This window comes from Oratosquilla oratoria, chromosome 27, assembly GCF_046742065.1.
Source record: "Oratosquilla oratoria isolate Oo_2021 chromosome 27, ASM4674206v1, whole genome shotgun sequence".
Classification (NCBI taxonomy): domain Eukaryota; kingdom Metazoa; phylum Arthropoda; class Malacostraca; order Stomatopoda; family Squillidae; genus Oratosquilla; species Oratosquilla oratoria.
In genome coordinates this window covers 15737445-15764442 of record NC_134803.1, presented here as the reverse complement: position 1 = coordinate 15764442, position 26998 = coordinate 15737445, and the positions used below count along the sequence as shown (strand labels likewise).

The 26998-nt window shown below is 41.7% G+C and overlaps 3 protein-coding genes across 6 annotated transcripts in view; 2 read left to right on the top strand and 1 right to left on the bottom strand.

The window, feature by feature from the left end:
- The first annotated feature begins 3030 nt into the window (after nt 1–3030).
- On the top strand, nt 3031–3807 carry LOC143039755 (uncharacterized). Its single transcript, XM_076209996.1, has 2 exons — nt 3031–3134; nt 3218–3807. Exons 1-2 carry the CDS (start codon nt 3031–3033, stop codon nt 3786–3788), a joined length of 675 nt encoding a protein of 224 aa, XP_076066111.1. The 3' UTR covers nt 3789–3807.
- Nucleotides 3808–4317: 510 nt separating this feature from the next.
- LOC143039754 (uncharacterized) lies at nt 4318–5517 on the top strand. The gene is made up of 2 exons (XM_076209995.1): nt 4318–4640; nt 4776–5517. The coding sequence occupies exons 1-2, from the start codon at nt 4318–4320 to the stop codon at nt 5515–5517; spliced, it is 1065 nt and encodes a 354-aa protein (XP_076066110.1).
- An 11780-nt stretch (nt 5518–17297) lies between these two features.
- The window catches only part of LOC143039912 (uncharacterized), a 290898-nt gene continuing 281197 nt past the window's right edge, over nt 17298–26998 (bottom strand). For 3 of the 4 annotated variants that reach the window (XM_076210271.1, XM_076210272.1, XM_076210273.1), the window contains one exon: nt 17298–19851. In XM_076210271.1, the coding sequence (XP_076066386.1) occupies nt 18390–19851 (1462 nt within the window). In that variant the 3' untranslated portion in view covers nt 17298–18389. The remainder of the gene's footprint in view (nt 19852–26998) is intronic. The other variant, XM_076210270.1, reaches the window with a different exon arrangement.

The following is a 26998-nucleotide window of genomic DNA, read 5'->3' as shown; positions in this document are numbered from 1 at the left end:
CCTCGGTCCCAGTGCCTGGGACCGAGGACATCAGGAATACCAAAATTAGCAAAGCTTTTCCCAATTCCATAGTATTAGCACTTGTCATGCTTGAAGTATATTGAACATCAATAAACTTAAAATAAGAATCTATTACGATAAAAAAAAAATATTTTCTATTGGTCCACAATAATCAATGTGAATCCTACTCCAAGGCTTACTAGCAAAATTCCACATTAATTTGCTTGAAGAAGTTTGAGAATTTCTAACACTACATTCATTACAACTTTTTGTAAGCTCTTCAGTATCATCAGAAAGCTGCGTGTCGTAAGAGGCGACTAATGCCGATCCCCGGGCGGGGCTCTTGTTTCCCCGCACAGAGCTTTCTCTTAGACTTCCTTTTCCACTCTTCTCTCCTCTTCCGCTTGCTGTTCCCTCCCTCCGACCTAATTTTCAGTCGCCCCTCTCAGTAGCGGCGCTATACCCATCCTACGGTAATGGGTCCCTGCCTATAGGTTCGTTGGTGGCAGGGTATCATGCCACCTCGAAGGGCGCCTGCATTGCAGCACGGTAAACCGGTGCAGTAGGATTTCTATCCAAGTCCTAGCCCAGGCGTGAGGCCTGGTGCCGTCCTCCCTATCCTCACTTACGACTTGGCCTTGGCAGCCAATTATGAAAAAGTCAACCTCTTTTAGTGGGGTGGCCGGCCCCTTAAATCCGGCTCCAGCTGACGCGGCTGGTAAGACAGCGTCGTCTACCCCGAGTAAAAGGCTCCTTGGCATCGAACATGCCCCAAGGCGCCTAAATTTTTTCGAGCTCATGAAGCTAGTTACCCCTTTTGGTACTGTCGAACGTATCTCTCTTCGTGAGTCAAATTATAACAACTTTTATGTGCGTTTCTTAGCTCCATCGGAGTGCATTGCAGCCAGCGTTGCCCTCGATGGTAATAAAATCGCGGATTCGATCTTAAAATGTTCCATCCTAAAAATATCAAATATTGAGGAACAAGACGATGACTTCGTCCCAAATGATACATGCCTTACCCCCGAGCTCCCTGAACGTCCCCATCCTTACGCTTTAGCCCCCGTGTATAGCCTAGTGACTGTCGAGGAGGGCAGTAACGATGTCCTAGTATTTAATATGATCAACAAAAGGTTCGCCAACCCTCCGCTCACTCCAGAAACCTTCACGCGCTTTGGTCGCAACACCTACCTAGTGAAGGTGAGACCCCACCAGGGATTTATGCTCCAGGGTACGTCCGGAGATTTTGATGGCAGCGGAATCCTCAAGATTTCTCCTTATGATGACTATAATGGCTCAAAGGGTAAGATTTTTACTCTTTCCTTAGTAGCCTTCTAACCGCTACCCTCCTTAACATGTGCCCCCAGGACGTTCTGGATGCCCACGTAGTGTCCAAGTATAGCCCAGAAGAAAAAAGTTTGTCCCAACGCCGCTGATAATATCAAAGTTCTCCGACCCGAATCCCCCAGACGTGATCGTGATTGGGCCCCACCGCTGTACGGTTAGGTCCTACGTTCAATCGCCCGAGGACGTGCACCCGCTACCTGCGGTACGGTCACTCCTCCAAGATCTGTGGTTCTCTTGCCCTCTGCCGCAACTGCGCCAAACCATCCCACGTCACTGATGGTGAATGCTGAGATCTTGCGCCAGCCTGCGCTGCTTGTAATGGCACTCACCGCACATTCTCGAAGGAGTGTGAGGAGCACTCCTGGCAGAGGCTGGTCTCGGAAACTGCGTACAATAACCGAACCAGCTTTCGCGGTGCGGCAGCCATCCTACTGGGGGGGGGGGGTCAGCGCCCCGCATCTTATGCATCGGCGACGAAGGCTTCAGTAAAGGCTAACCCGTCGCCCCTTCCCTCATCATCACATCCGGGTGCCACATCGTCCGCTGCGACCGTCCCTGCGCGACCCTCTCAATCTTCATGCCAGTCGACCTCCCAGCGTGTCGTATCTCGCGTCACCGACGGCAATCTTATGCTTGTTTCTCCCCCTCCACATCTGACAAATACATCCGATCTCGGCACTCTGGATCCAGTTAATCCTTCTCGACCCGTGATATCTTCTGATAGATCACCGAAGAAGCGCCCTGAAACAGTAAGTCGCGATCGCCCCGGAACAACTCTAAGCCCAGCAAGTCATCAAAGTCTCCTGCTAAGGTCTATAGATCGCCCACACCATCCTTTGAAAAAAAAAAGTCCCCGCTTCGGGGCAATCGTGCTCTTAGCCTCCATTGGCGCAATCTAGTGCCAACTCTTCATCAATGATTGACTTCCCCCAGGTGACATCCATCTCCACCCGTCGTCTGTGCAGGATGGGGAGATTCCTGGTGCCAAAGACGTTGTGATAAAGAGCCCTGGCAACTCCACAACCTCGCCGCCTTCTAATCCCGATCCGTCTTCTAAATCTCCAGAACAAAGGCCGAAAGAAAGAGACCAGAGAGCCAAGATCTTACCTCAAAAAACTCCTATGGGACGCGACTCTCATGAATCCCATGATGGCCAGCTTAAGCCGTCCCCCGTCGGGGGGCGGCACTCTAATTAATCCTTCAAATTCTCACCTCCCACGACACTCCTTCAATGGAACATCCGAGGTCTTCGTGCGAACGGGGAGGAGTTGAAGTGCCTCCTCCGTGAACACAACCCCGGAGTTGTCTGTCTCCAAGAAACTATGCTTCCCTCCAGTCACTATAATCTGGGTATGAACTACAAGTTCTACGGTACCGTTCCTGCAGCTGGTTCTCCAAGCAGGGGTGGTGCTGCGATAGTCGTCCACGCAGGCGTTCAACATTCTGCCATCCCTTTGCGCACAACTCTCCAGGCGGCCGCTGTACGGGCCATCCTTAGTAAGAGCTACACGATCTGCTCCCTATACCTGCCGCCAAGCTCTAACGTTTGTGCTTCCGACATTCAAGAACTTGTCGATGCACTCCCACCCCCATTTATTATTCTTGGTGATCTGAACGCACAGTCCTCTGTGGCGTAGCTCTTCCCGTAACGAAAAACTTTTAGAGGAGAACGAGGTCTCCCTCATGAACGATGAAAACCCGACTATCATAACATCTTCCTCGACACTACTTCTGTTCTGGACCTCGGGATCTGCACTTCAGCGGTCCTCGTGGACTTCTCCTGGAGGGTGTGTGCAGATTTACACGACAGCGACCACCACCCGATAGTAGTTTCTCGTGTTTCTCCATCCCCCGTATCCTAGCCCCAAAGGTGGAAGTTGAAAGCGGCAAATTGGTCACTCTTTGGGGAGCTGTGCTCCGGACTAAGTGACTTGCGCGTGGACGACCCGACTCAGGCTTATAAGCAATTCGTCTCGATTGTTCTTAACGCCGCCGGCGGTTCTATACCGATTAGCCGTCCGCCGATTGGCAGGCCGCCTGTTCCTTGGTGGGACACCACCTGCCGGAAGCTTCGTGACACCGCTCGTTCCTGCTACCGGCGTTTCCGTCGCCTTCCGACGGAGGCCAATAAGATGGTGTACCAGAAAGCGGTTGCAAACAAACGAAAGTATATGAAGGAAGCGAAGCGCATGTCATGGCAGAACTACGTATCGACCATTAAAACGTCGACGCCTTCGGCGTCAGTTTGGAACCGAGTGAAGAAGCTTTCCGGCAGGTACATACCATCTCCTCAGCCGTCCCTCCTTATAAATGACACCGTTGTCTCGGACCCGTGCGAGGTGGCAGAGGAATTCGCCACTCGCCACACACTTCTCCCGTATTTCCAGCTCTGCTGCCCTACATCGAGAACTCCAGCTACCAGGTCACGTGACGAGTTTTGATGACCACGCTCCCACCGACACTGAAGCTTACAATCTGCCCTTCTCCCTCCGCCATCGACCAGACGCCGAATACTAGCCCAGGCGATGACACGATTTGTTTCGACACGATCAGCCACCTTCGGAGGCTCTCACAACCCTTCTGGCGATATATAACAGGATTTGGTGCTCTGGTCTCTTACCATTATTTTGGCGATCGTCTACGATCATCCCCATAGCCAAGCCAGGCAAGGATCACCAGATCCCTTCTAGTTACCGGCCGATCGCCCTGACGAGTGTGTTATGCAAGGTGTTTGAGAGGATGGTCAACCTTCGACTTACTCACTACCTGGAGAGTGGAGACCGCCTCACTCCTTGTCAGTTCGGCTTTCGCCGACACGCTCCACCTTAGATCCTCTGCTCCGTTTTTCGACACACGTGCAGGACGCCCTAGTGCGCAACATGAATACCATCGCCGTCTTCTTCGACCTGGAGAAGGCGTACGGCACGACTTGGGAGTGCGGGGTAGGATGTTTTCCTCCTTCGAGCTTTCATGTCGGATAGGACTCTGAGGGTGAAGATCGGCGGGGCATATTCGTCGTCCAAGCCCCAGGAGCAGGGTATCCCCCAAAGCAGCGTCATCAGCCCCACCTTGTTCTTGATCAGCATCAATGGGATAGTCCAGGCGGTTGCTGAGGCAGACACTTCACTCCAGTGCTCACTCTTCGCTGATGACTTCCTTATGTACCTCTCCTCCATAAACCTTTTCACAGCAGTTACACGCGCTCAGCGCGGTGTGAATGCTGCTACTTCCTGGGCCTCTCGCAGAGGCTGCCGATTCTCCTCGTCGAAGACGGTGGCGATGCACTTCTGCAGGCCTCAACAACGACTGCGCCAGAATGTTCCTCCACATATTATCCTGGGAGGCATTCCAATACTCTATGAACAGTCGACTAAGTTTCTTGGGGTCATTTTTGACTAACACCTTACGTGGAACAACCACATCCTCAGTCTTAGACGATCTTCCCTCTCCGCCCTCAACATCTTAAAGGCGGTTTCTGGACGCGACTGGGGAGCGGACCAGCCTTCGCTCCTCAGATCATACCACGCCCTCATAAGATCTCGGCTGGATTACGCGTGCCAGATCTATTCCTCGGCAAGTGCGACGTCCCTCCGCTCCCTCGATACAGTACACCACCAGGCTTTGCGACTGTGTACTGGTGCCTACCGTACCTCTCCTGTCGAATCCCTCTACGTCCTCTCTGGCGATTTGCCGCTCTCTAACCGAAGGGAGCAACTTTTGCTCTCCTTTTACTTCAAGTGCAAATCGTTCAGAGAGATACCATCTTTTGACGTGGTTAATAACGTGAGACTCAGGGATACGTACAACACCAAAAGATCAGCTTCAGTCCCACCGCACCTACGCTCGCTCCGTCTACTTGAGGAGGGGAGCGGCTGTCCCCTTAAGGTGTCTGAGTCCAGGAACTTTGATACCCCGCCTTGGTGCAGGCCCATTCCTGAGTTCTGCCCCATGGAACGGTCAAAAAGTGGGCACCTGCCCTACATCGTTGCTGCCTCGTTTGAGGAGCATAAAGAATTCATGCCGACTTTATCGCGGTCTATACTGACGGGTCAAAATCTCCCGCTGGTGTGGGCTGCGCAGCTGTTGCATCATCTCAAACTTTCACGGCAAAATTACCCTTCACTTCATCTGTTTTTACAGCTAAACTTTACGCAATTTTACTCGCTTTGAAGCATTTTATTTTTAATTCAGATTTTAATGATTTTACCATTATAGCGACTCTCAATCATCAATTTTGGCACTTACTAGTTTTATTCCGTCCCACCTCGTGATATCTGAGATCCAAGAGTGGCTAACGAGAACAGCAGCCAGGGAAAAAACTGTCCGATTCTGCTGGTCCCCCGGACATGTCTGTATCCTTGGCAATGAGAAGGCGGACAGGGCGGCCAAGTCTGCGGCGGCCCGTCCCTTACCATCGCACGGGGACTCTCCCTTTTCCGACATCCGCACTACCATTTCCTCCCGCGTGCGTAGAAAGTTTGACACCACCTGGGACAATATTAGAACGAGCCAAAAGATACAGACCATAAAATGTTCTGCAGATCACTGGTCACTCCTTTCCCACCACAACCGTTTTTATCCGAAACTTTTAAACCGTTTACGTATTGAACATACAAAGGTAACTCACGAATTTTTATTTTCTCTTCCCCGGATTCCCTCTTCTTGCGTGAGGTGTGGCTCCCCCTTTTCCATCCGTCATTTCCTGCTCGAGTGCAGATACTACGAGCCTTGGCGGCGGAAGTGGGGCCTTCCTCCTGACCTCCGTAAGATGCTTGGTGCTACACCCATGATACAACCCCTTGTAGGATTTTTAAAAGACGTTAGTTTGTTTTATTTTATTTTAACTGCGTTGTACCTATTTATTGGTAGTCTTACTTCTTATGTAGTTCGCTGCTTAATGTCTAGGTTTCGTGTATATTTCGTAGGCTATTTTAGTAATAAGTCCGGCAGTAACGTTGTAGTTGTTTTAATTTTTAGAATTCTAATGTTTTAACCTCGTTATCTATTTTATCCCGTGGCACGAATTGTCTAACGACCCTGTGCCGGGCTTTTACCCACTCTAATTAATCAATCAATCATTGAGGGGGATATCTCTCTCTCTATAGCCTCACATTTAGGTGAGTTTTCTATTGTGAATACTGATTTGAAGTGGTTGTTCATAATTTCAGCCATTTCCAGTTCTTCTGCATATTCATATTTATCTTGGTGCAGCTTTTCTATTACTTGTTTATTCTTCAGTTTGCCATTTACATACCTGTAAAATAGTTTAGGTTCTTCCTTGCATTTTTCTATTTTTTTTGTAGTTTCTATTTTCATCTCTGTGTATTTTTACATAATCATTTCTTAGTTTGATGTACATTAGCCATTTGCTTGTTTTCTTGTATTTTTCCATTTCTTCCAAGCTTTATCTCTTTTATCCTTAGCCTCACTACATTTTTTGTTGTACCAGCTTTTTATGTATGTTCTTTTTTGTTGTTGTTGTGGTATGTATTTATTCACTCCCTCATTATGAATTTCTTTTAGTATATTCCATTTCTCTTCCATCCCTGTTTCATCATTTAGGAATTTTTCCCAGTTCGCATTGCAAAAGAATTTTTTGAGTTTCTCAAATTTTGTTTTGTTGTACATTAGTCTTCCTATTCTATGTTTATTATTTCTGCTTTGATCCATTTGCTCTTTCAACTCAAATTCTATTAATAGGTGGTCACTCTTTCCTATCGGAGTTTTGTAATAAATTTTGTCAACAATTTCAGGCTCTGTCGTAAGTATTAATCCAGCCTTAATGATTCTTCACTACCTTTGTATCTGGTATTTTCCCTTATCCACCAAGTCATTGTGTATTCTATGGTCATGTTGAGCAGGATGTTGCCCCAGAGTTCCTCTCCACCCTTCACTATCATTTCCTCCCAACATATTTCTTTTTAATTAAAGTCACCTATAATTACTATATTTCCTCTGTCCTTCAGTGTGACTAATATTTTTTTACCATTACCTCCTCCAAATATTTAAAAGCCACCTTTATTTATCTTAGTAAACTAAAGGTTTCTCTATTTTGTTTATATACTTGTCTGGTGACATGTCTTTGTTAATAACTACTCCTAGGTCCTTTTTGGAGCTAACATTTTTATTTCCTTTGTACCACTTTTATGCTGTCTTGATATTCTTTTTATATTTTTTTCCAAACTCTATTATACTACATTTCTTGATGCTGAAGTTCACTTCCCAATTTTGGCTCCATTCCCAGACTTTATTCAGGTCTCTGTAGTGATTCACAGTATTTTTCTGGGCTTACTTTCTTTAGTAGTTTTGCATTGTCTGCAAAAACATTCATATAACATTCTACACCATCCATATTATATATATATATATATAATAAACATTATCAGAGCTAATACTGAAACTTGTGGGACTCCACTTATCATTTCTTCCCAGGTTGAGATTTATCTCTAAGTATCACCCTCATTTTTCTCCTGTGCAAATCTTTCATCCATTTCAATAATACTCCTTGTACATCTGTTGTTTTAAGTTTTCTTAATAGTTTTTGTGTGGTACTTTATGAAACACCTTTTGTGAATCCAGGAAAGCACAATTTGCCCATCAGTCCCTTTTTTGTATTATATCTATTAACCTTGAATAAAATAAATCACATTTGTGGCACATAATCTTTCTTGTCTAAAACCAAATTGTTTTGGATTCAGTATATTGTTTTCTTCCAGATGTTTAGTCCATCTACTTTTGATAACTTTTTCACATATTTTAGCTATTGTACTTGTAAGAGAGACCGGTCTATAATTTGTTGAGTCTTCCTTACCCCTTTATTTAGGCACAATATTTGCATTTTTCCAATCTTGTGGTACCTTTCCTTGAGTGAGCAATCTATTATCTTATATATCTTGCCATTAGTTCATTTATATATTCTTTTAGTATTCAATATGTAATTCCATCCGGGTCATGTGATTTTCTAACATCAAGGTTTATGATTTGGTCCCTTATTTCTTTTTGTGTCACAATTATTTCTTTCATGGGGGGGGGGATGTCTTTCTCCCTTCGCTTCATCCCAATTGTGTATATACAGATTTGAAATGTTTATTCATAATTTCAGCCATTTCTATATCTTATATGTATTCTGCATTCCTTTGACATGTTTTCATTATTTCCTGTTTATTTACTATTTACATATCTGTAGAATAATTTAGGTTGTTCCTTACATTTGTCTATTATGTCTTTTTCATAGTTTCTCTTTTCTTCCCTGCATATTCTAACATATTCATTTCTTAGTTTAATATATATCTACCACTTTCCAAATTTTTTTATTTTTTCCATCTTTTCCAAGCTTTGTCTCTTCTATCTTTTGCCTCACTACATTTTTTGTTGTACCAGCATTTAATGTACACATTTTCCTTTTTTTGTTTTAGTACATATTTATCTACTTCATTATAGATTTCTTTTAATATCCATTTCTCTTCCATCTTTGTTTTTTCATTAAAGAAATTTTACCTATTCACTTTTTGACAGAATTTTAATTCTCAAAATAAATTTTGTTGTACATTAGTCTTCCTTTTCTGTGTTTCTCATTTCTTCCCAAATCAATTTCCTCTTTTAGTCATTGTGTACTCAGTGGTCATGTCCAGTAGTATATTTCTTCAAAGGTCTTCTCCACCTTTATCTCCCAACATATTTCTTTAGAGTTAAAGTCACCCATAATTACTAAGTTTCCTCCTTTCAGTATTTCATTTAATGCATGCTTTGTGTCTTCCAACATTTTGGAATGGTCACTATCTTTCCAAGAATATGTTTTTGGGGGCACATATATCACTACAAATGTTCTACTTTTCATGTCACTGTTTTCAACTTTTATCATAATAAATTCCACATTATTTCCTTCTGTTATTTTTGTCACATTTATGCCCTTCTTAGTCAAAAACATGACTCCTCCATCCTGTTTCTCCTATTTTTTATCCAGTGATTGTATAAACCTTGTCCCACAATATTTGGAAGTAGTGGACTTTTTTATTTCATCTCCACAATTTATATCCAGTTTCTCTCCTGCCAGATAGTCGTTTAATTCATTTAGTCCTGAAATCATGCCACCTATGTTGGTATATGTTTTTATTTTTTCCTTTTTTCCTCCTTTTGTTTTCATTTCCCATGTTTCCTCATATACATATATATATATATACAATATATATATATATATATATACACACACACACACATATATATATATATATATATAATATATATATATAAATACATATATATACATATATATATGTATATGTATATATATATACATATATATATGTATATGTATATCTATATATATATATATGCATATTTACCTAGTTGTATTTTGCGGGAAGGGGAGCTATGCTCGTGATGTCCCGCCTTTGTATCTTGCAGTGTCTAGTTTGTTTTTAAACTCATGAATGGTTTTTGCGCATACTATTCCATTGTCCAGTTTGTTCCAAGTGTCCAAAACTCTATGAGGAAAACTGTTTTTCTTCAGTTCTCTTCTATAGCTATGTTTTTTTATTTTCTTTCCATGTCCTCTTGTGTTTCTTTTGTCCCAGTTAAGTAAGTTCTCACTATCGAGTACCTCTGTGCCTTTCATGATTCTGTAGATGGTCAATAGGTCACCTCTCTCTCTTCTTTGCTCCAGTGTCGGTAACTCCAGTTTAGCCAATCTCTCCTCGTATGATAGGTTTGCAAGTGCAGGTGCCATTTTTGTAGCTGCTCTTTGGATTCTTTCTATTTTCTTTATATTCTTTTTGGTACTGGGGGACCACAATGTCGCTGCATACTCTAATCTAGGCCTTATCAATGTAACCAATATTTTTTTCATCATGTCTTCGTCCAAGTATGTAAACGCCACTTTTATTGATCTTAGCAAGTTGTAAGTCTCCCCGACAATTTTGTTAATCTGTATATCATAGGACAAGTCGTTCGTGATAATTACTCCCAAATCTTTTTCGGATCCTACTTTCTTTACTTCTTTGGTTCCAATTGTATATTTTCCTGATATTCTGTTTTTGCTTTTTCCAAACTCCATTATGCTACACTTCTTAGTATTAAAGTCCACTTCCCATTTCTGACTCCAGTTCCATACCCTATTTAGGTCTTCTTGCAGTGCTTCACAGTCCTCATCAGTTTCTATTTTCTATGTATATGTATATCTATATACATATATATGTATTTTTATATACATATATGTATATATATGTATATATTTATATACATATATATGCATATATATATTATATATATATATATATATGTATATATGTGTAAATATTTATATACATATATGCATATATATATATATATATGCATATATATATATATATATATATATATATATATATATATATATACAGGTAACTCTCGATTTACGCGAGATATAGGTTCCTAGAGACGTCGCGTATATCAAAATCGCATAAATCAAATTAATTTTTGCCATAAGAAACAATGGAATATGGGGGTATGCGGGATTTGATCCATAAAAGTTGCAATGTTTGTACAAAAAACACATTTTATTTGGCTAATAAACATACAGTAAATACTGTAAAATACTAATAATATCTAATTCTAAACCTTCTAATGTATTTATAAAAGAGAAAAACAATTGTACACTGTACTACTTACGTAGTTCTACCACTCATCACTCACACCACAACAGTCACTCACTACCCTCACTGTCCAATTGTTCTGGCGCATCCACATCCACATCCACCTGCACTTCCACAGCTGCAGGGTCATCCACATCCTCTTCTGTCATGTCTTTTTGCACTGGTGCTTTTTTGAAGAATTGCAACACGGTGGTCTGGCGCTGTTTCTTTTGAAATTCTGTGTGCATCTGTGTGTAGCAGAACACTGCATCCATGACTTTTCTTCTAACTGTGCTGCTACGTTCCACATTGGGGTCCATGTTTTCAAATTTGTCAATAGAGTCCTTAAGTTGTGCCAGCGCTTCACTAAGTCCCTTCCCCAAAGGGCCGCTGGTGCTTGCATAAGACGATGAAGGACGTTTTGGGGCCATGATGATAGGCTGGTAGTACAGTATAATAGTATGCTGATATGAGGAGGTCTGTTCTCGTTGTTAGTAGCAGAGCAAAAGAGGCCTGTAAGCCAGTAAACAATGAATGAGGAGCGGGAAGGCCCGCCACCTGTCGGCCGGCTGCGGAACTCTCTGGCGGACAGTTTGAAAATGCGGTTGGGCCAAATCGCGTCTTAGCAAATAAATAGCGTAAATTAAACTAATTCTAATATTTTTTAGGTCGCGTTATAACAAATTCGCGTACATCAAGTTACCTGTATATATATACATATGCAAAGTAGACCACTTGGAAAAAGAAACTAACGAAGCAGAGCACTTTCGTATATTACATCTTCAGTGCTGAAGATGTAATATACGAAAGCGCTCTGCTTCATTAGTTTCTTTTTCCGAGTGGTCTACTTTGCATAAGTGAACACACATACCCGTGTTCTTATTAGCATATATACATATATATATATGTATATGTATATATACATACATATATATATATATGTATATGTATATACATATATGTATATATATATATATATATATATATATATATATATATACATACAATTTTCTCAGCCTCAAGTCCAGTACACTCTCTCTCAAAAAAAAAAAAAAAACTCTTTTTAGGTCTTTGTTCTTCTCTTGTTTTTTTTTTCATTAGCTTCATTTCTTAGTGTCTTTTCCCTCTCTTTTTCCTCATTGCTCATTTCCTTTTTTACTCGTATATTTTTTGTAATTTTCACTTTTTGCCAACTTTGTTGTTTTTGTTAGTACTACTGCTATCATTTGAGACCTTAGTTTAATTTTTAGTGGTATATTTTTTTCTTTATAGTATATTCCCATTCTATGCACTTCCTCTTATTTCCTTTTCCATTTCTTGCCCATCCTCTTGTATCTATTTCAGAATTTCTTTTGCTATTTCTTTCTCTTTTTCTCTTAAGTATCTGGCTACATTGTGTTTTTCTTTACTACCATAAACTATTCACTTTTTATTTATCAACTGTGTCTCTGATCCAATTTTCTTTCTCTTTAATTACTTTGGTGGCTGTTTCTTTTGAATTTTCTTTCCCTTGTTGTACAATTTCTTTAAAAGTTATTCTTTGGTTTTCTTGTTCCACTTTCCATTGATTTTTTATTTCTTGAAGATCTGTCTCTTTTATGGTTTCTCCAACTTTCTCGGTCACCGCTTGTATTTGTTCTTTTACTTCTTTTTTCAAAGCCTCATTTTTGTTAGTATCTTCATTTTTCATTCTTTCGTTCTCACTTTTGACTATGTTTAATTCCTTTTTAAGATCATTAAGCTCCGTTTGTCTCAGCATTTTGTTTTTTCAACTCATTCAGTTCTCTATACATTACCTTGTATTCTGCTTTCAGATCTATAATTTAATTTGTTAGTTCTGTAATCTGAGTTCTTACAATATTCTTTTACCTTGTTTTCCTTTCCAAATCTTTGCCTCTACCTAGTATTCCACTTTCTTTTGCAAATCCTGAGAATGCAATATTTTCATACCTTTGATTCATCTTTGGCTTTTCCATGTTGCAACTCTTTTTTGGGATGACACCAAACGGTCATTCAACCCTGCTTACATCTAGTCTTGTTGTTGTTGTCGTTCCCTAGACTGTCTGTCCGAGCAGTCCCGTCTCCCCAAGGAATGCTACAGCCGAAACTGGGTTTTCCCACAAATCCTTTATAGAGTGTATGTTGTGTTGTTTGCATGCATGATAGTGTATAATGCAGTCTTCCATTATGTGTTGTATGGTATGGGGTGAAGTGTTACATCCTGGGCAGCTGTTCACAATGCGGTCATCCAGCCTCTTCTGGTAGCTTAGAAGTGCTGGGTGGTGGCCACACCGCAGTCTGGCCAGGTGGACTCTGTCCTTTCGTGGGAGAGAGGATTCAGAAGGGTGGATATCAGGGGGTCTGGCATGCAGCTGTGTGTTGTCTTTCAGTGTGTTAATGGAGCGGTGAGTGATATGGTTATGAATATGTTTCCGGAGGCTGGTATTTGGTGGTTGTGGAGGAAGAGAAGAGAGTATTTGTGTGTAATACAGGTCTTTGGGTGTTGTTTTAATATTTCTTGGTGTGTGTGGGTGTTCTGCTATGTAGTGTAGCGGGTGTGATGTGTTTGTGGTGGCTGCGGCAAGTGTTTGTGTGCCTCTCATGTCGAGGTGGTCCTTGACTTTGAGGACTTTTGTTTCATGGTGTAAATGGTCTGTTGGTGTTGTATTTGTGCAGCCTGTAATTGTTTTTAGGGCTTTGTTTTGTATGATTTGAAGGGTGTTGTGGTGTGTCTCACTGAGATTAGGAGCCCATGCAGGACTTGCATAATTCATCACTGAGCGTATGCATTGTTTGTATATTGCTGTATTAGTTTCTTTGTTTTGTCCAAATGTTGTTCCAGTGATTGACTTAAGTGCGTTAAGTCTAGGTGTGCATTTGTTTTTTATGTTTGTGATGTGTTGTTTGAAAGACATGGATGTATCATATGTTACACCAAGAATTTTCGGTGTATTTGTGTGTGGTATTAGAGTGTTGTTGATGTAGAGATGAGGTATGTATTTGTGTTCTTTTGTCCAGTTGGTGAGAAGTGTTGCTGTAGATTTGATTGGAGCTATTTTGAGTCTGTTTGTGATGAACCATGTGTTGAGTGTATCAAGGTATGGCTGGATTATTTCTGCAGCTTTGTCTGTGTTACGATGTGTGCATGTGATTGTTATGTTGTCTGCGTAGGAAGAGATTTGTATTTCTGAGGTGTCTGGTGTGGGTAAGTCATGCATGTATAGATTAAAGAGTGTGGGGGATAGAACAGAGCCCTGTGGTACTCCATTCTTAATGTTTCTGATGTGCGATGATTGGCCATTATATGACACATAAGCATTCCTATCTGCCAGATAATTGGCCAGCCATCTTTTGGTGTTATTGTGCATGTCTGTGTTATATATTCTATTTGTAAGGTTGTGGCGGGGGATAGCATCAAAAGCTTTACTAATGTCTAATGTTATAAGAAGTGTTGTGTGGTGGGGCCTATCTGAATTGATGCCATCTAAAATTATTTGTGTGAGGTTTATCAGAAGAGTGTTTGTGGAGTGTAGTGGTCTAAAACCGTGTTGTGAGTCAGCAAGGGGAATATGTGGTGTGACAAGTTTAAGTATTAGGTGTTCAATGACTTTAGAGGGGGTGCAGAAGTGTGATTGGGCGGTGTGATGTTGGAATTGTTGGATCTTTGTTTGGTTTTGGAATGGTGATTATTTTACCATGCTTCAAGATGTCGGGTATAGTGTTGTGTGAATAGCTGTAGTTTGCAATGTTTGTGAGTGCGTGTATACCTTGTGGTCCAATGTGTTTTAGGTGGATGTTACTTATGTTATCAGGGCCACAGGCGGATGAGTGCTTGAGATTATGTATTGTGTTTTGTCTGACTGTCTATGAAGGGTGTATAGTCTGAGTCTGTGGGAAAGTCTTTCTTACGTCGAATAGTGTGTCGGTCGTCAGGGTGAGAAGTGAGATGGCTTGTCTGTGCAAAATGATTTATGAGTGTGTTTGCTTGTTGTCTGTTTGAGGGTAGATTGTCTGTTGTTGTAATTATTGCTGCGTGAGAGCGTGTTGTGTTACTGTTGGATAGTGTAATGCTGTTGAGTGTTTTGTACAATTTGCTGGTGTTTGTTTTGTGATCAAGTGTATTGATAAAGTTTTGCCAATTTTGTTTTTTTTGTTTGTGTATTTTATTGGCAATCACAGTGTTTAGTGTTTGTATTTGGTCTGCTATGTTTTGAGGGATAGGTGTGGGGGTATTGTGTTTAAGTGTGTCTCGTTGTCTGATGAGGCCTTGGATTTCTGGTGTGAAGTTGGGGTTGTGTGATTTTCTGTTGCCTCTAGGGATGTATCTCTTTTCTGCATTTTGTATGATTGTATTAAAAGTGTGCACAGCATTGTTTATGTTTGTGATTGGTGTACTGTTAAGTGTTTCAAAATGTTGTTCTGTTTCTTCAGTAAAAGCTTCCCAGTTAGCTCTCTTGTAATTGGTGTATGTGTGTCTGTGGCCAACTGGGGTGCATCTTGTTTTGGTGGTAATGATGATTGGAAGGTGGTCAGAACCAAGGGTTCCGACCACTCTCCATGATGTTATTGGGGTTAGGCAGGGGGAGCAGCGTCTACGTTGTGGGACCACCCCCCAACCCCAAGTGTTGGGGGCCAAACGGCGGCAACCAGCCCTGGCCACCAGCTCTACGCAGGTGGCACCGATCCCCAAGAGGAGCTACGACTGCCTTGGGGAGTACCACAATCCTTTTTCTCAACAGGAGCTACATCTAGTCTTCTCTTTGTTGGTTCACTTTATTTTTGTCTATCTTCATGATCCTCCATTTTATATTATCACTAAGTGAATTTACTCTATTATATCATTTAGGTCACTTGATAAGCAAAGCTCCCCTATCCCAATATGATACCAAGTAGGTGTTTCCTCCAGGTTATCGAAAAAGCGCTGCACTCCAGAGCTCATTCTAGACATACGTTCCAGACTGGTTCGTGTGTGAAAAAGAGTCCCCATTCAGGACGAGCTAGAAGTATTGCTGGGAGGTAAATTAACAGCAATATTTACATGGTTTATGCAAGGATGTTTCTTCTTCTATAAGGAATTAGATTTGTATTCAATGGATAACTGGTATGGGAAACTACTACAAAGGCACTTTAAAATGGATGATTAAAATCAATGGATGGATAATGAATTTTAAAAAGATAGCATTGTGTTACAAATTAAAGTTATTACATGAACTAGTATTACATTAAGAAGTTCATCCTGTGGTGAGAAAAAAAAAAAAAAAAAAAAAAAAAAAAAAAAAATAAATGGAATTATTTTTCTCCCCCATATAACCAGGGCAAAAGATATGCTCTTACTTAATCACTTCCCTTATATGGGAGGTTATGGTCTTTGTATATCTAGGCACAATCCACATTAAAATGTTAAATATATATATATATATATATATATATATACACCTATACCCCAGCTATCTCATTTTACTGCTATCGCGCATACTTGAAAAGTTGACACAATTCCTAAATTGCACATCAAATTGGCTGCTATCACACACCTCTAGCCCAAATATTCATATTGTGTGGTGTGCGGCTGCTATCACGCGCCCCAGTGATGTCACAGGTGGTGGCCATCTTTGTTGGCTTGAGCTGCACGCTAATTGGTCGAGGGTTAGTTTACATGTACAGGCCACCACACTGCTCCTACACGGTGTACTATTTGTGAATGTTGGCACATGGGAGAGAGGAGGGTGAGCCACAGTCAGTGCAGGCTGAGGCCGAGGCAGCTGCACAAGAGGCCCAACAAGTTCCTGGAGGTGGTTTTGAGAACACAACAGAGGGTGAAATCCTGGAAATGATACAGCCAGCCCCTGTTATAGTTGCTGACTTCATGGAAGAGGATGAGGAGAGAGGAGAACATGAGGAGGAGGAGGGTCAGGTAAACACACATGTGGGACTCACCATAGCTGGTGTCAAGGAACTGACAAACTTAGGCATCAGGATGTGGTACCTCCTTCAGCAAGATAGCTCCATCAACAGTGAAGCAAGATGTTCACTCATTATTAGAGCATTAGAAGGTTACAACGAACAGTATCATACCCACATCAACACCCTGCAGCAACACCAGATCACAAAATTCTTATGCCAACACGCCAAGACACAACCAGGACCATCACAAGAGGAGGATTCTGGGGATGATGTGGATGATTTTGAGGGTTTTGAGGCTCCTGCAGCCATAGATGACTTCCTTGATGAGATACAACGTCAAGTGGGTGGTCAGTAACAAGCCACCCTAGCCTCAGAACCCCTCTAACCCACCCAAGCCCCTCATCACCCTCAAAAAGGTAAAATACTGGTAAATGTCTATGAAATGTCTATTTTTTATTTTATAGCCTTGATGTGTTTATTATATTACAACACTGGATTGTATGTTTAACCCCTTCCATACGGTGCCGCACACGTAGGCGTCATGGACTTAGATCTCGGTGGCAGCAACCAATGCCAGCCGTACGACGTGTCGTAATAATACTCGCATCATGAAATATAGTCACCGCTTATATCGATCGTTCTCTCTTCACCCGTGAATTTTGATAACCATAGAAAATGCGATTACAAAAGAATTAGAAAGAATGTCATTATGGAGGGGCGACTACAATAAATATAATCAAGACGCCGATATGGCAGCCTCGCGAATACACTCGCTCCCCATGACGCCTACGTGTGCGGCACCGTATGGAAGGGGTTAAGCAATTTTGTTAAGAAAGGTGAAAGCAGTGAAGATAAAGGAGAAATATTGGTGAAGTTGGAGGAAAATTTTTGGTCTAGGTACCAATTATAATCAATACCATTAGTTCTTAAGTTCTGCTATCTTTTCAGCTATCGTGCGGCTTTAGCCGCACCAATTAGATGTGATAGCAGGGAGATGGGTGTAAATATATATGTATAGATATATGGAAGTTAACTTGCTTCTGATTTGATATGTTGACTAGTCAAAGCCACTACAGAATCATAGGACAGTACTGTACAATGGAAAAGTTAAGGAACCCAGCAGGCAACTTAAAAATCAAGGTGTGTCATCTAAAACAAATAATTAAAAAACATGGAATAACATATTAGCCTATCATAAAAATATTCTTTCCTATCACATGATTAGATTTTGAACACAACTTTTACCAAATCTTGTGCAAAGATGAGGTGGCAACTTAAAAATCAAGGTGTGTCATCTAAAACAAATAATTAAAAAACATGGAATAACATATTAGCATATCATAAAAATATTCTTTCCTATCACATTATTAGATTTTGAACACAACTTTTACCTTATCTTATGCAGAGATGAGGTGCCAACTTAAAAATCAAGGTGTGTCATCTAAAACAAATAATTAAAAAACATGGAATAACATATTAGCCTATTATAAAAATATTCTTTCCTATCACATGATTAGATTTTGAACACAACTTTTACCAAATCTTGTGCAAAGATGATGCATCCTTCCTAGATTTGCTAGATACGATCTTGTTTTTGCATATACCATCACATTTAAAATAACACCGACAAGGACTGCTCTCACCATCATATTTTTCTTCCATAGAGCAAGTGTTTTGGTTAGTTTGCTTTCCAAAATCTGTAGTCTCATTATTACCATCTCCACATATTGAAACTGAAGTCTTGCTTTTCACAGCTCCAAACAACTCATCAAAAATACATCCTGTTCTGTGTGTTTCAATGTGTAACATTCTAGTGGAACAAGGTGCACTACTTCTTATATTTACTTCATGGTGTCTCAACTCCTTATCTGGAGATGAACCCATTTTTTCATGTGTATCTGAAAATAATCCATCCAGTACATAATTGATATCTGGATCAACAGCCTTATTATGTTTTTCATGTGCCTCTCTTTCAGTTGTATCTTCATGTCTGCTGACTTTTCTTTGGCTTTGCTCAGTTACTTTGGTATCAAGTGTCTGCTTATGACTAGTACCCATAGTGAAACAATGTCCAGTCATCTCTTTTACTTGACTTATATTAGACAGATCCTCCTTCATATTGAACTCCTCTGTATTTGTATAATTTTCATCATCAGACAACAAAGCTGCAATGAATACATTATAATCAGGATTTTCTGAGTGTCTATAACTTGAAATGGCCCTTCTTGTTTCTGTCATTTTTGCTTTGTCCACATAATTCATTGGTTCATCTGTCTGACTGCATTTCCTATTATCTAATTTCCTAAAATTCCTCGCTTTTAGTAACTCCATATCACTTTCATCACTATCTTCACTTTCTTCAACACACATTACTAATGGCAATGGATGAGCACATTTACTTCCCTCTCCATCTTTTCCTGAATTCTGTATCTTTTTTAATGTGTGAACATTTATATCATCACCACTTTCTGAAGAACTCAGAACATGAGTTTTCCTTTTGCTGCCATCATTACTATTCTTAAATGTTCTGCTCAAATATGCAGTATTATCAAAATGTGACTTCTTATTCTTTCTCTTCCTGTTTATCAGGCTCATTTTTTTAACATATTCATCTTTTGGTCTTCTTGAGTTGACTTTCTTTCCTTTATTTGAAGTGTCCTTCTCCAAAGAAAGATCATTGCTTATTTCACTTTGTTCCTGGTACCCATCCTCCTCAGAACTCAAATCATTATTACAAGCACTTACTACTTTCACACTTTTTTTCTTTCCTGTCTTGTTTTTATCTACATATCTTGTGTCTGTTTTACTTTCATCTTTTACATGTGATGAACTTTTCTCTAAGACCTTAGGAAAGACAGCTTCATGAGATGTATTCAGTGAGGAGTAGTACTCTTTGAGGAAAGAAAATTTTTCTTGAATACTCATCTCAAGGACTTGCTTTGCAAAGTCCAATGGAGCAAATCCTTTGGTTTCTGCCATATTCATGAACTGGTCTCTGAAAAAAAAAAAAAAAAAATAGATAGTTGTACATAAAGTAAAGAAATCAATCAATTTGGTGTTCCATGTTTCTTACAGGAAACCCATGGCCCCCAAGAAAGTGGCAAAAGTCACAAAATTGGCCTACAAATTACTCAGGGAAGAAGTATTGTGTTGTTATCTGGGTATGGGATGGGTGGGGCACTGTAAGATGAGATGTTCTATGTCCTCTGTGTGACAGTTACATCTGGGGTAGTTTGCTTCTGCAGCCAGGTTTATTCTGTGCTGGTAATATCTTAGTGGTGGATGATGACCCTGAATACAAGTGTGCTAGTATGTGGTCTTGGGAGGGATTTTCTGTGGGTCTCATGTCTGAAGGAGTAAAGAGTTTGTTGGTTAGTCTTGGAGAGGTTATTTTGTGATCTGAGTGTGAATGTATTTCTGTATGGATGTATTATGTGGTACTGGTGTTAGGCTGCTATATAGATGTGTTTGAGTACTATATTGCTGGTGTATACCCTGTCTGGGGTATTGGCTGCTTGTTATTGTGGCAAAGTAGCATGCAGTTGATACTTAGAGTCTATATGGGGTGCCCCTACAGACCAGAGCCACACATCATTTTGTCTATGATAGAGGAAAACTCTGTTCATAGAGAAATGATGACACTTTTATACTACGACTGTCCCTCCGTTATGCTGTCCCCCAACCCCTTGTTGCTGTCCTGTACCATTTCTCTGAGTATTCTTTTTCTGTGGTGGGGGAATTCCCTGTGGTGGGGGAAAAGAATACTGCCACCAAGTTTTCCCACTTGGATCGTAAGAGGTGAGAAGAAAGGGATGGGGATTGGGACTAGGCATCCTTCTCCTTGTAGCCCCACAGGGGATATTCCTAAATGAAAAAGTAAAGGCAAGAGGGTCTGGGAGTTTTCGGACCAGCACCCTAAGGTTTGGGTCTTTAAATGTGCGTGGATGTGGTACAGATGAGAGTAAAAGGGAAGAAATAGGTAGTATGTTTGTGAGAAGAAAGATGGATGTGTTGGCTTTGAGTGAAACTAAGTTGAAAGGGAAGGGTGAGTGTAAGTGGGAGGTTATCAGGAGTGAAGAGAGGGCGAGGGAGGGAAGGGGTGGCTATTCTAGTAAGTGAAGAGATAGGTAAACGGGTAGTGGAGTGGAAGGAGGTTTCCTCAAGGATAATGTGGATGAAGGTGAAACTGGGAAAGGAGATGTGGGTCTTTGTAAGTGCATATGGGCCTGGCAGTGAGAAGAGTGTAGAAGAAAGGGAGGCCTTTTGGATAGATTTAAATGAGTGCATAGAGGATTTAGGAAGAAATGTCAATGTAATAGAGCTGGGAGACCTTAATGCTAGGGTAGGAAATGTTCCAATCAATGGAGTGGTTGGGAAATGTGGAGTTCCAGGAAAGAATCATAGTGGAGAGTTGATGGTGGAAATGTGTCTAGAAAGAGAGTTGATGATAGCAAATACAGTGTTTCTGAAGAAAGTCAAGCATAAGTACACATGGGAGAGGGTGGTGGAGGGAAGGGTAGATAGAGCGCTAATGGATTATGTAGCGATAAATAGGATTATGATAGGAAGAGTTAAGGATGTACATGTGCTAAGGGGAGAGGGTGGGGGAATATCAGATAATTTTTTGGTGGAAGGTAAGTTGAGAGTGGAGGATAGATGGAGAAAGAAGAAAGGGACAAAAGGTAGGGAGGTTCTTAGAGTGAACTCTTTGAAAGAAAAGGAAAAGGAGAAGGAGTACGAAAAGAAGCTGAAGGAGGAGTGGGAGGGAGTGAAGGATAGAGTAGAGCTGGGTGTGGAGGAGGAATGGGGATGGTTCAAGGAGGAAGTCATAAAGTGTGCAAGGATGGTGTGTGGAACAAGAAGGACAGGAGGAAATAGAAGAAAGGTGGGATGAGGAAACAAAGAAGGTTGTAGAAGAGAAGATGCGAGCTTTCACAGATTGGTTACAAAATAGGACTAGGGAGTCATATGAGAGGTACAAAGAAAAGAAAAGAGAAGTAAAACAAAAGGTAAAGGAGGCAAAGAGAAGAGCAGATGTGAAATGGGGTAAGAGTATGACAGAAAATATTGAAAGTAATAAAAAAATGTTTTGGAAAGAAATTAAGAGAGCAAGAGGAGGTGAATCAAGTAGAGAAGAAAAGGTAAAAGGTGCAGATGGAGAGATGATAATGGAAGAGAAGGCAGTAAGGGGAAGATGGACAGAATATTTTAGGGAGTTGCTAAATGTGAAGGAGGATAGGAAGGGAAAGATAGCTGCAGTGGGAAATGGGAAGAAAATGAGAGTGATGAGTGAGGAGAATGGAGGAGAAATAAGGAAGGATGAGGTGAAGGCAGTTGTTAAGATGATGAAAGCAGGTAAGGCACCTGGTCTGGATGGATGCCATGCAGAATGTCTAAAAAAGGGAGGTACAGTGATGGTGGACTGGCTGGTGAGGTTATTTAATGTTTGCTGGAGAGAGGGTAGAGTGCTGGAGGACTGAAGGAGTGCCTGTATAGTTCCTCTTTACAAGGGAAAAGGGGACAAGTGTGAATGTAGTAGTTTCAGAGGGATTAGCTTGTTAAGTGTAGGTGGGAAGGCTTGGGAGGATCTTGATTGAGAGGATTAGGAGAGGAACAGAAGGAGTAATTGGTGAGGAACAGTGTGGATTTAGGACAGGTAGAGGTTGTGTAGATCAGATCTTTGTGGTAAGACAGATATGTGAGAAAGCTATAGGAAAGGGGAAGGATGTTTTTTGGGCTTTTATGGATCTGGAAAAGGCTTATGATAGGGTAGACAGAAAGGCACTGTGGGAGATTATGCAGATATACGGGATAGGAGGAAAGCTTCTGGGAGCTGTCAAGAGTTTTTATGAGAGTAGTAGAGCTTGTGTCAGGATTAGAAATGGAGAGAGTGAGTGGTTCGAGGTAAAGGTGGGACTTCGTCAAGGATGCGTTATGTCGCCCTGGCTGTTCAACTTATACATGGATGGGGTGGTGCGAGAGGTGAATGCAAGGGTAGTGGGCAAGGGATTGGAGATATTTAAAGAAAATGGAGAAAAGTGGGAGGTGAGCCAGCTGTTGTTTGTGGACGACACTGCGCTTGTGGCAGGATCGGAGGAGGGATTGAGGAAGTTGGTGACAGAATTTGGGAGAGTATGTGATAGAAAAAAGCTAAAGATAAGTGTGGGTAAAAGTAAGGTGATGAGATGTACAAGGGGTGAAAGTGACAGTAGACTGGAAGTGAGCATTAAGGGAGAGCGACTGCAGGAAGTGGATAGTTTTAGATACTTGGGTGCAAATGTGGCAGGAAAGGGTGGAGTGAAGGTGGAGGTAGAATGTAGATTGAGAGAAGTGAGTAAATGCCTTGGTGGATTAAAGAGAGTAATGAGGAATAGACATTTGGGAATGGATGCTAAGAGGAGACTGTATGAAGGAGTGATTGTGCCAACAGCACTGTATGGGGCAGAAACATGGAACATAAGAGAGGAAGAGAGAAGAAGTTTGAATGTGTTTGAGATGAGGTGTCTGAGAAGTATGATGGGGGTTACTAGGCTAGATAGAGTGAGAAATGAGGTGAGGAGGAGAACAGGGGTGGAAAGGGAGCTGGGAGATAGGGTTGATGAAAGAATATTAGGATGGTTTGGACACATGGAAAGAATGAGTGAAGAAAGACTAGTAAAAGAAGTATGGAAGGCAGATGTGGAGGGAGTGAGGATGAGGGGATGTCTTAGGATTAGGTGGATGGATAGGGTGAAGGGGGCTTTGGGGAAGAGGGGAATGTCTGTTGAGGAAGGACGGGAGAGGACAGAAGACAGGGATGAATGGAGAATGGTTGTTGTTGTTGTCGTTCCCTAGACTGTCTGTCCGAGCAGTCCCGTCTCCCCAAGGAATGCTACAGCCGAAACTGGGTTTTCCCACAAATCCTTTATAGAGTGTATGTTGTGTTGTTTGCGTGCATGATTGTGTATAATGCAGTCTTCCATTATGTGTTGTATGGTATGGGGTGAAGTGTTACAACCTGGGCAGCTGTTCACAATGCGGTCATCCAGCCTCTTCTGGTAGCTTAGAAGTGCTGGGTGGTGGCCGCACCGCAGTCTGGCCAGGTGGACTCTGTCCTTTCGTGGGAGAGAGGATTCAGAAGGGTGGATATCAGGGGGTCTGGCATGCAGCAGTGTGTTGTCTTTCAGTGTGTTAATGGAGCGGTGAGTGATATGATTATGAATGTGTTTCCGGAGGCTGGTATTTGGTGGTTGTGGAGGAAGAGAAGAGAGTATTTGTGCGTAATAAAGGTCTTTGGGTGTTGTTTTAATGTTTCTTGGTGTGTGTGGGTGTTCTGCTATGTAGTGTAGCGTGTGTGATGTGTTTGTGGTGGCTGCGGCAAGTGTTTGTGTGCCTCTCATGTCGAGGTGGTCCTTGACTTTGAGGACTTTTGTTTCATGGTGTAAATGGTCTGTTGGTGTTGTATTTGTGCAGCCTGTAATTGTTTTTAGGGCTTTTTGTATGATTTGAAGGGTGTTGTGGTGTGTCAACTGAGATTAGGAGCCCATGCAGGACTCGCATAATTCAACACTGAGCGTATGCATTGTTTGTATATTGTTATATTAGTTTCTTTGTTTTGTCCAAATGTCGTTCCAGTGATTGACTTAAGTGCGTTAAGTCTAGGTGTGCATTTGTTTTTTATGTTTGTGATGTGTTGTTTGAAAGACATGGATGTATCGTATGTTACACCAAGAATTTTCGGTGTATTTGTGTGTGGTATTAGAGTGTTGTTGATGTAGAGATGAGGTATGTATTTGTGTTCTTTTGTCCAGTTGGTGAGAAGTGTTGCTGTAGATTTGGTTGGAGCTATTTTGAGTCTGTTTGTGATGAACCATGTGTTGAGTGTATCAAGGTATGGCTGGATTATTTCTGCAGCTTTGTATTTCTGAGTTGTCTGGTGTGGGTAAGTCATGCATGTATAGATTAAATAGTGTGGGGGATAGAACTGAGTCCTGCGGTACTCCATTCTTAATGTTTCTGATTGGAGAATGGTTGTATATGGATGATGTTGTGATTCCATGAGGTGGAATGGGCGGGGGGATGGGGGGTGAGGTAGTATGCGTGAGCAAAATTTGACGCAGCCTGAAGGGATTTCTCCCCGTCTTCTCCTTTTATGCAATGGGGGGACGGAGAGGGGGGGGGTCGCCGATTTAATGAAGCGGCCTTGCTGTGGATGTGCTGTGTCTTGCGACACTGCTTCTGACCCAGGGCAGTGGACAAGGTGCAGGCATGACCCGTCATCCAGGAGGTGCTAAGATAAGAGGGAGGGTGGAGGTGTGTGGAGTGTATTCAGGGATGAAATGGGTGGAAATGATTTTATGCCTTTTCCTTTTTGGCTACCTCCCTTGTAAGGGGGAAAAAGCCTTGGTATATGTATGTATTTTTTTTATTTCTTTGCAATCAGTTGGTTGTGCATACATGATGTAATGAGATGGGTGAGTAGGGTTGAGAGGTCTTGCATAAAAATGTGTACCTATACCTTTCACATGGTGTTCTATGGGAAAGACTTTGGTTTCAGTGTGCAGGTACTTTATTGGGGGTGATTTTGGTGTATTCTAAATGTTTTATTTTGTATAGTTTGGTGTATTTCTAAATGTTTTATTTTGTATAGTTTTGTATAGTTTTATTTTGTATAGTTTTTAAGATGTTTATGCTTGTTTTCCCAATTGTTGGGAACCAAAATATAGAAGCATAGTTGAGTGTGAGCTAAGAGACATCTCAAAACATATATACATATACCAAGGCTTTTTCCCCCTTACAAGGGAGGTAGCCAAAAAGAAAAAGGCATAAAATCATTTCCACCCATTCCATCCCTAAATACACTCCACTCCCCTCCACCCTCCCCCCCCCATCTTAGCACCTCCTGGATGATGGGTGATCCCTGCACCTTGTCCACTGCCCTAGGTCAGAGGCAGTGTCGCAAGTCACAGGACATCCACAGCAAGGCTGCTTCATTAAATCGGCGACCCCCCCTCTCCGTCCCCCCATGCAAAAAGAAGATGAGGAGAAATCACTTTGGCCTGCATAAAATTTTGCTCACACATACTACCTCACCCCCCACCCATTCCACCTCATGCATCACAACATCATCCATATACAACCATTCTCCATTCACCCCTGTCTTCTGTTCTCTCCCGTCCTTCCTCAACAGACATTCCCCTCTTCCCCAAAGCCCCCTTTAACCCCATCCATCCATCTCATCCTAGGACGTCCCCTCATGTTCACTCTCTCCACATCTGCCTTCAATACCTCTTTTACTAGTCTTTCTTCACTCATTCTTTCCATGTGTCCAAACCATCCTAATACTCTTTCATCAACCCTATCTCCCAGCTCCCTTTCCACCCCTGTTCTCCTCCTCACCTCCTCATTTCTCACTCTATCTAGCCTAGTAACCCCCATCATACTTCTCAGACACCTCATCTCAAACACACTCAAACTCCTTCTCTCTTTCTCTCTTATGTTCCATGTTTCTGCCCCATACAGTGCAGTTAGCACAATCACACCTTCATACAGTCTCCTCTTAGCATCCATTCCCAAATGTCTATTCCTAATTACACTTTTTAATCCACCAAGGCATTTACTCGCTTCTCTCAATCTACATTCTACCTCCACTTTCACTCCACTTTTTCCTGCCACATTTGCACCCAAGTATCTAAAACTATCCACTTCATCCAGTTGTTCTCCCTTAATGCTCACTTCCAGTCTGCTGCCACTTTCACCCTTTGTACATCTCATCACCTTACTTTTACCCACATTTATCTTCAGCTTTCTTCTTTTACACACACTCCCAAACTCTGTCACCAACTTTCTCAATCCCTCCGATCCTGCCACAAGCGCAGTGTCGTCCGCAAACAACAGCTGGCTCACCTCCCACTTTTATCCATTTTCTTTAAACATCTCCAATCCCTGACCCACCGCCCTTGCATTTACCTCTTGCACCACCCCATCCATGTACAAGTTGAACAGCCAGGGTGACAAAACGCATCCCTGACGAAGTCCCACCCTTACCTCGAACCACTCACTCTCTCCATTTCTAATCCTGACACATGCTCTACTACTCTCGTAAAAACTCTTGACAGCTCCTTGAGGTTTTCCTCCTATCCCGTATATCCGCAAAACCTCCC

Coding starts and splice junctions, on each gene's coding strand:
- LOC143039754 (XM_076209995.1), top strand. CDS start 4,318: ATGTCGGATAGGACTCTGAGGGTGAAGATCGGCGGGGCATATTCGTCG. Junction 4,641..4,775: donor GTGGCGATGCACTTCTGCAG/GCCTCAACAACG, acceptor CCACATCCTCAG/TCTTAGACGATCTTCCCTCT.
- LOC143039755 (XM_076209996.1), top strand. CDS start 3,031: ATGAACGATGAAAACCCGACTATCATAACATCTTCCTCGACACTACTT. Junction 3,135..3,217: donor TCGTGGACTTCTCCTGGAGG/GTGTGTGCAGAT, acceptor CTAGCCCCAAAG/GTGGAAGTTGAAAGCGGCAA.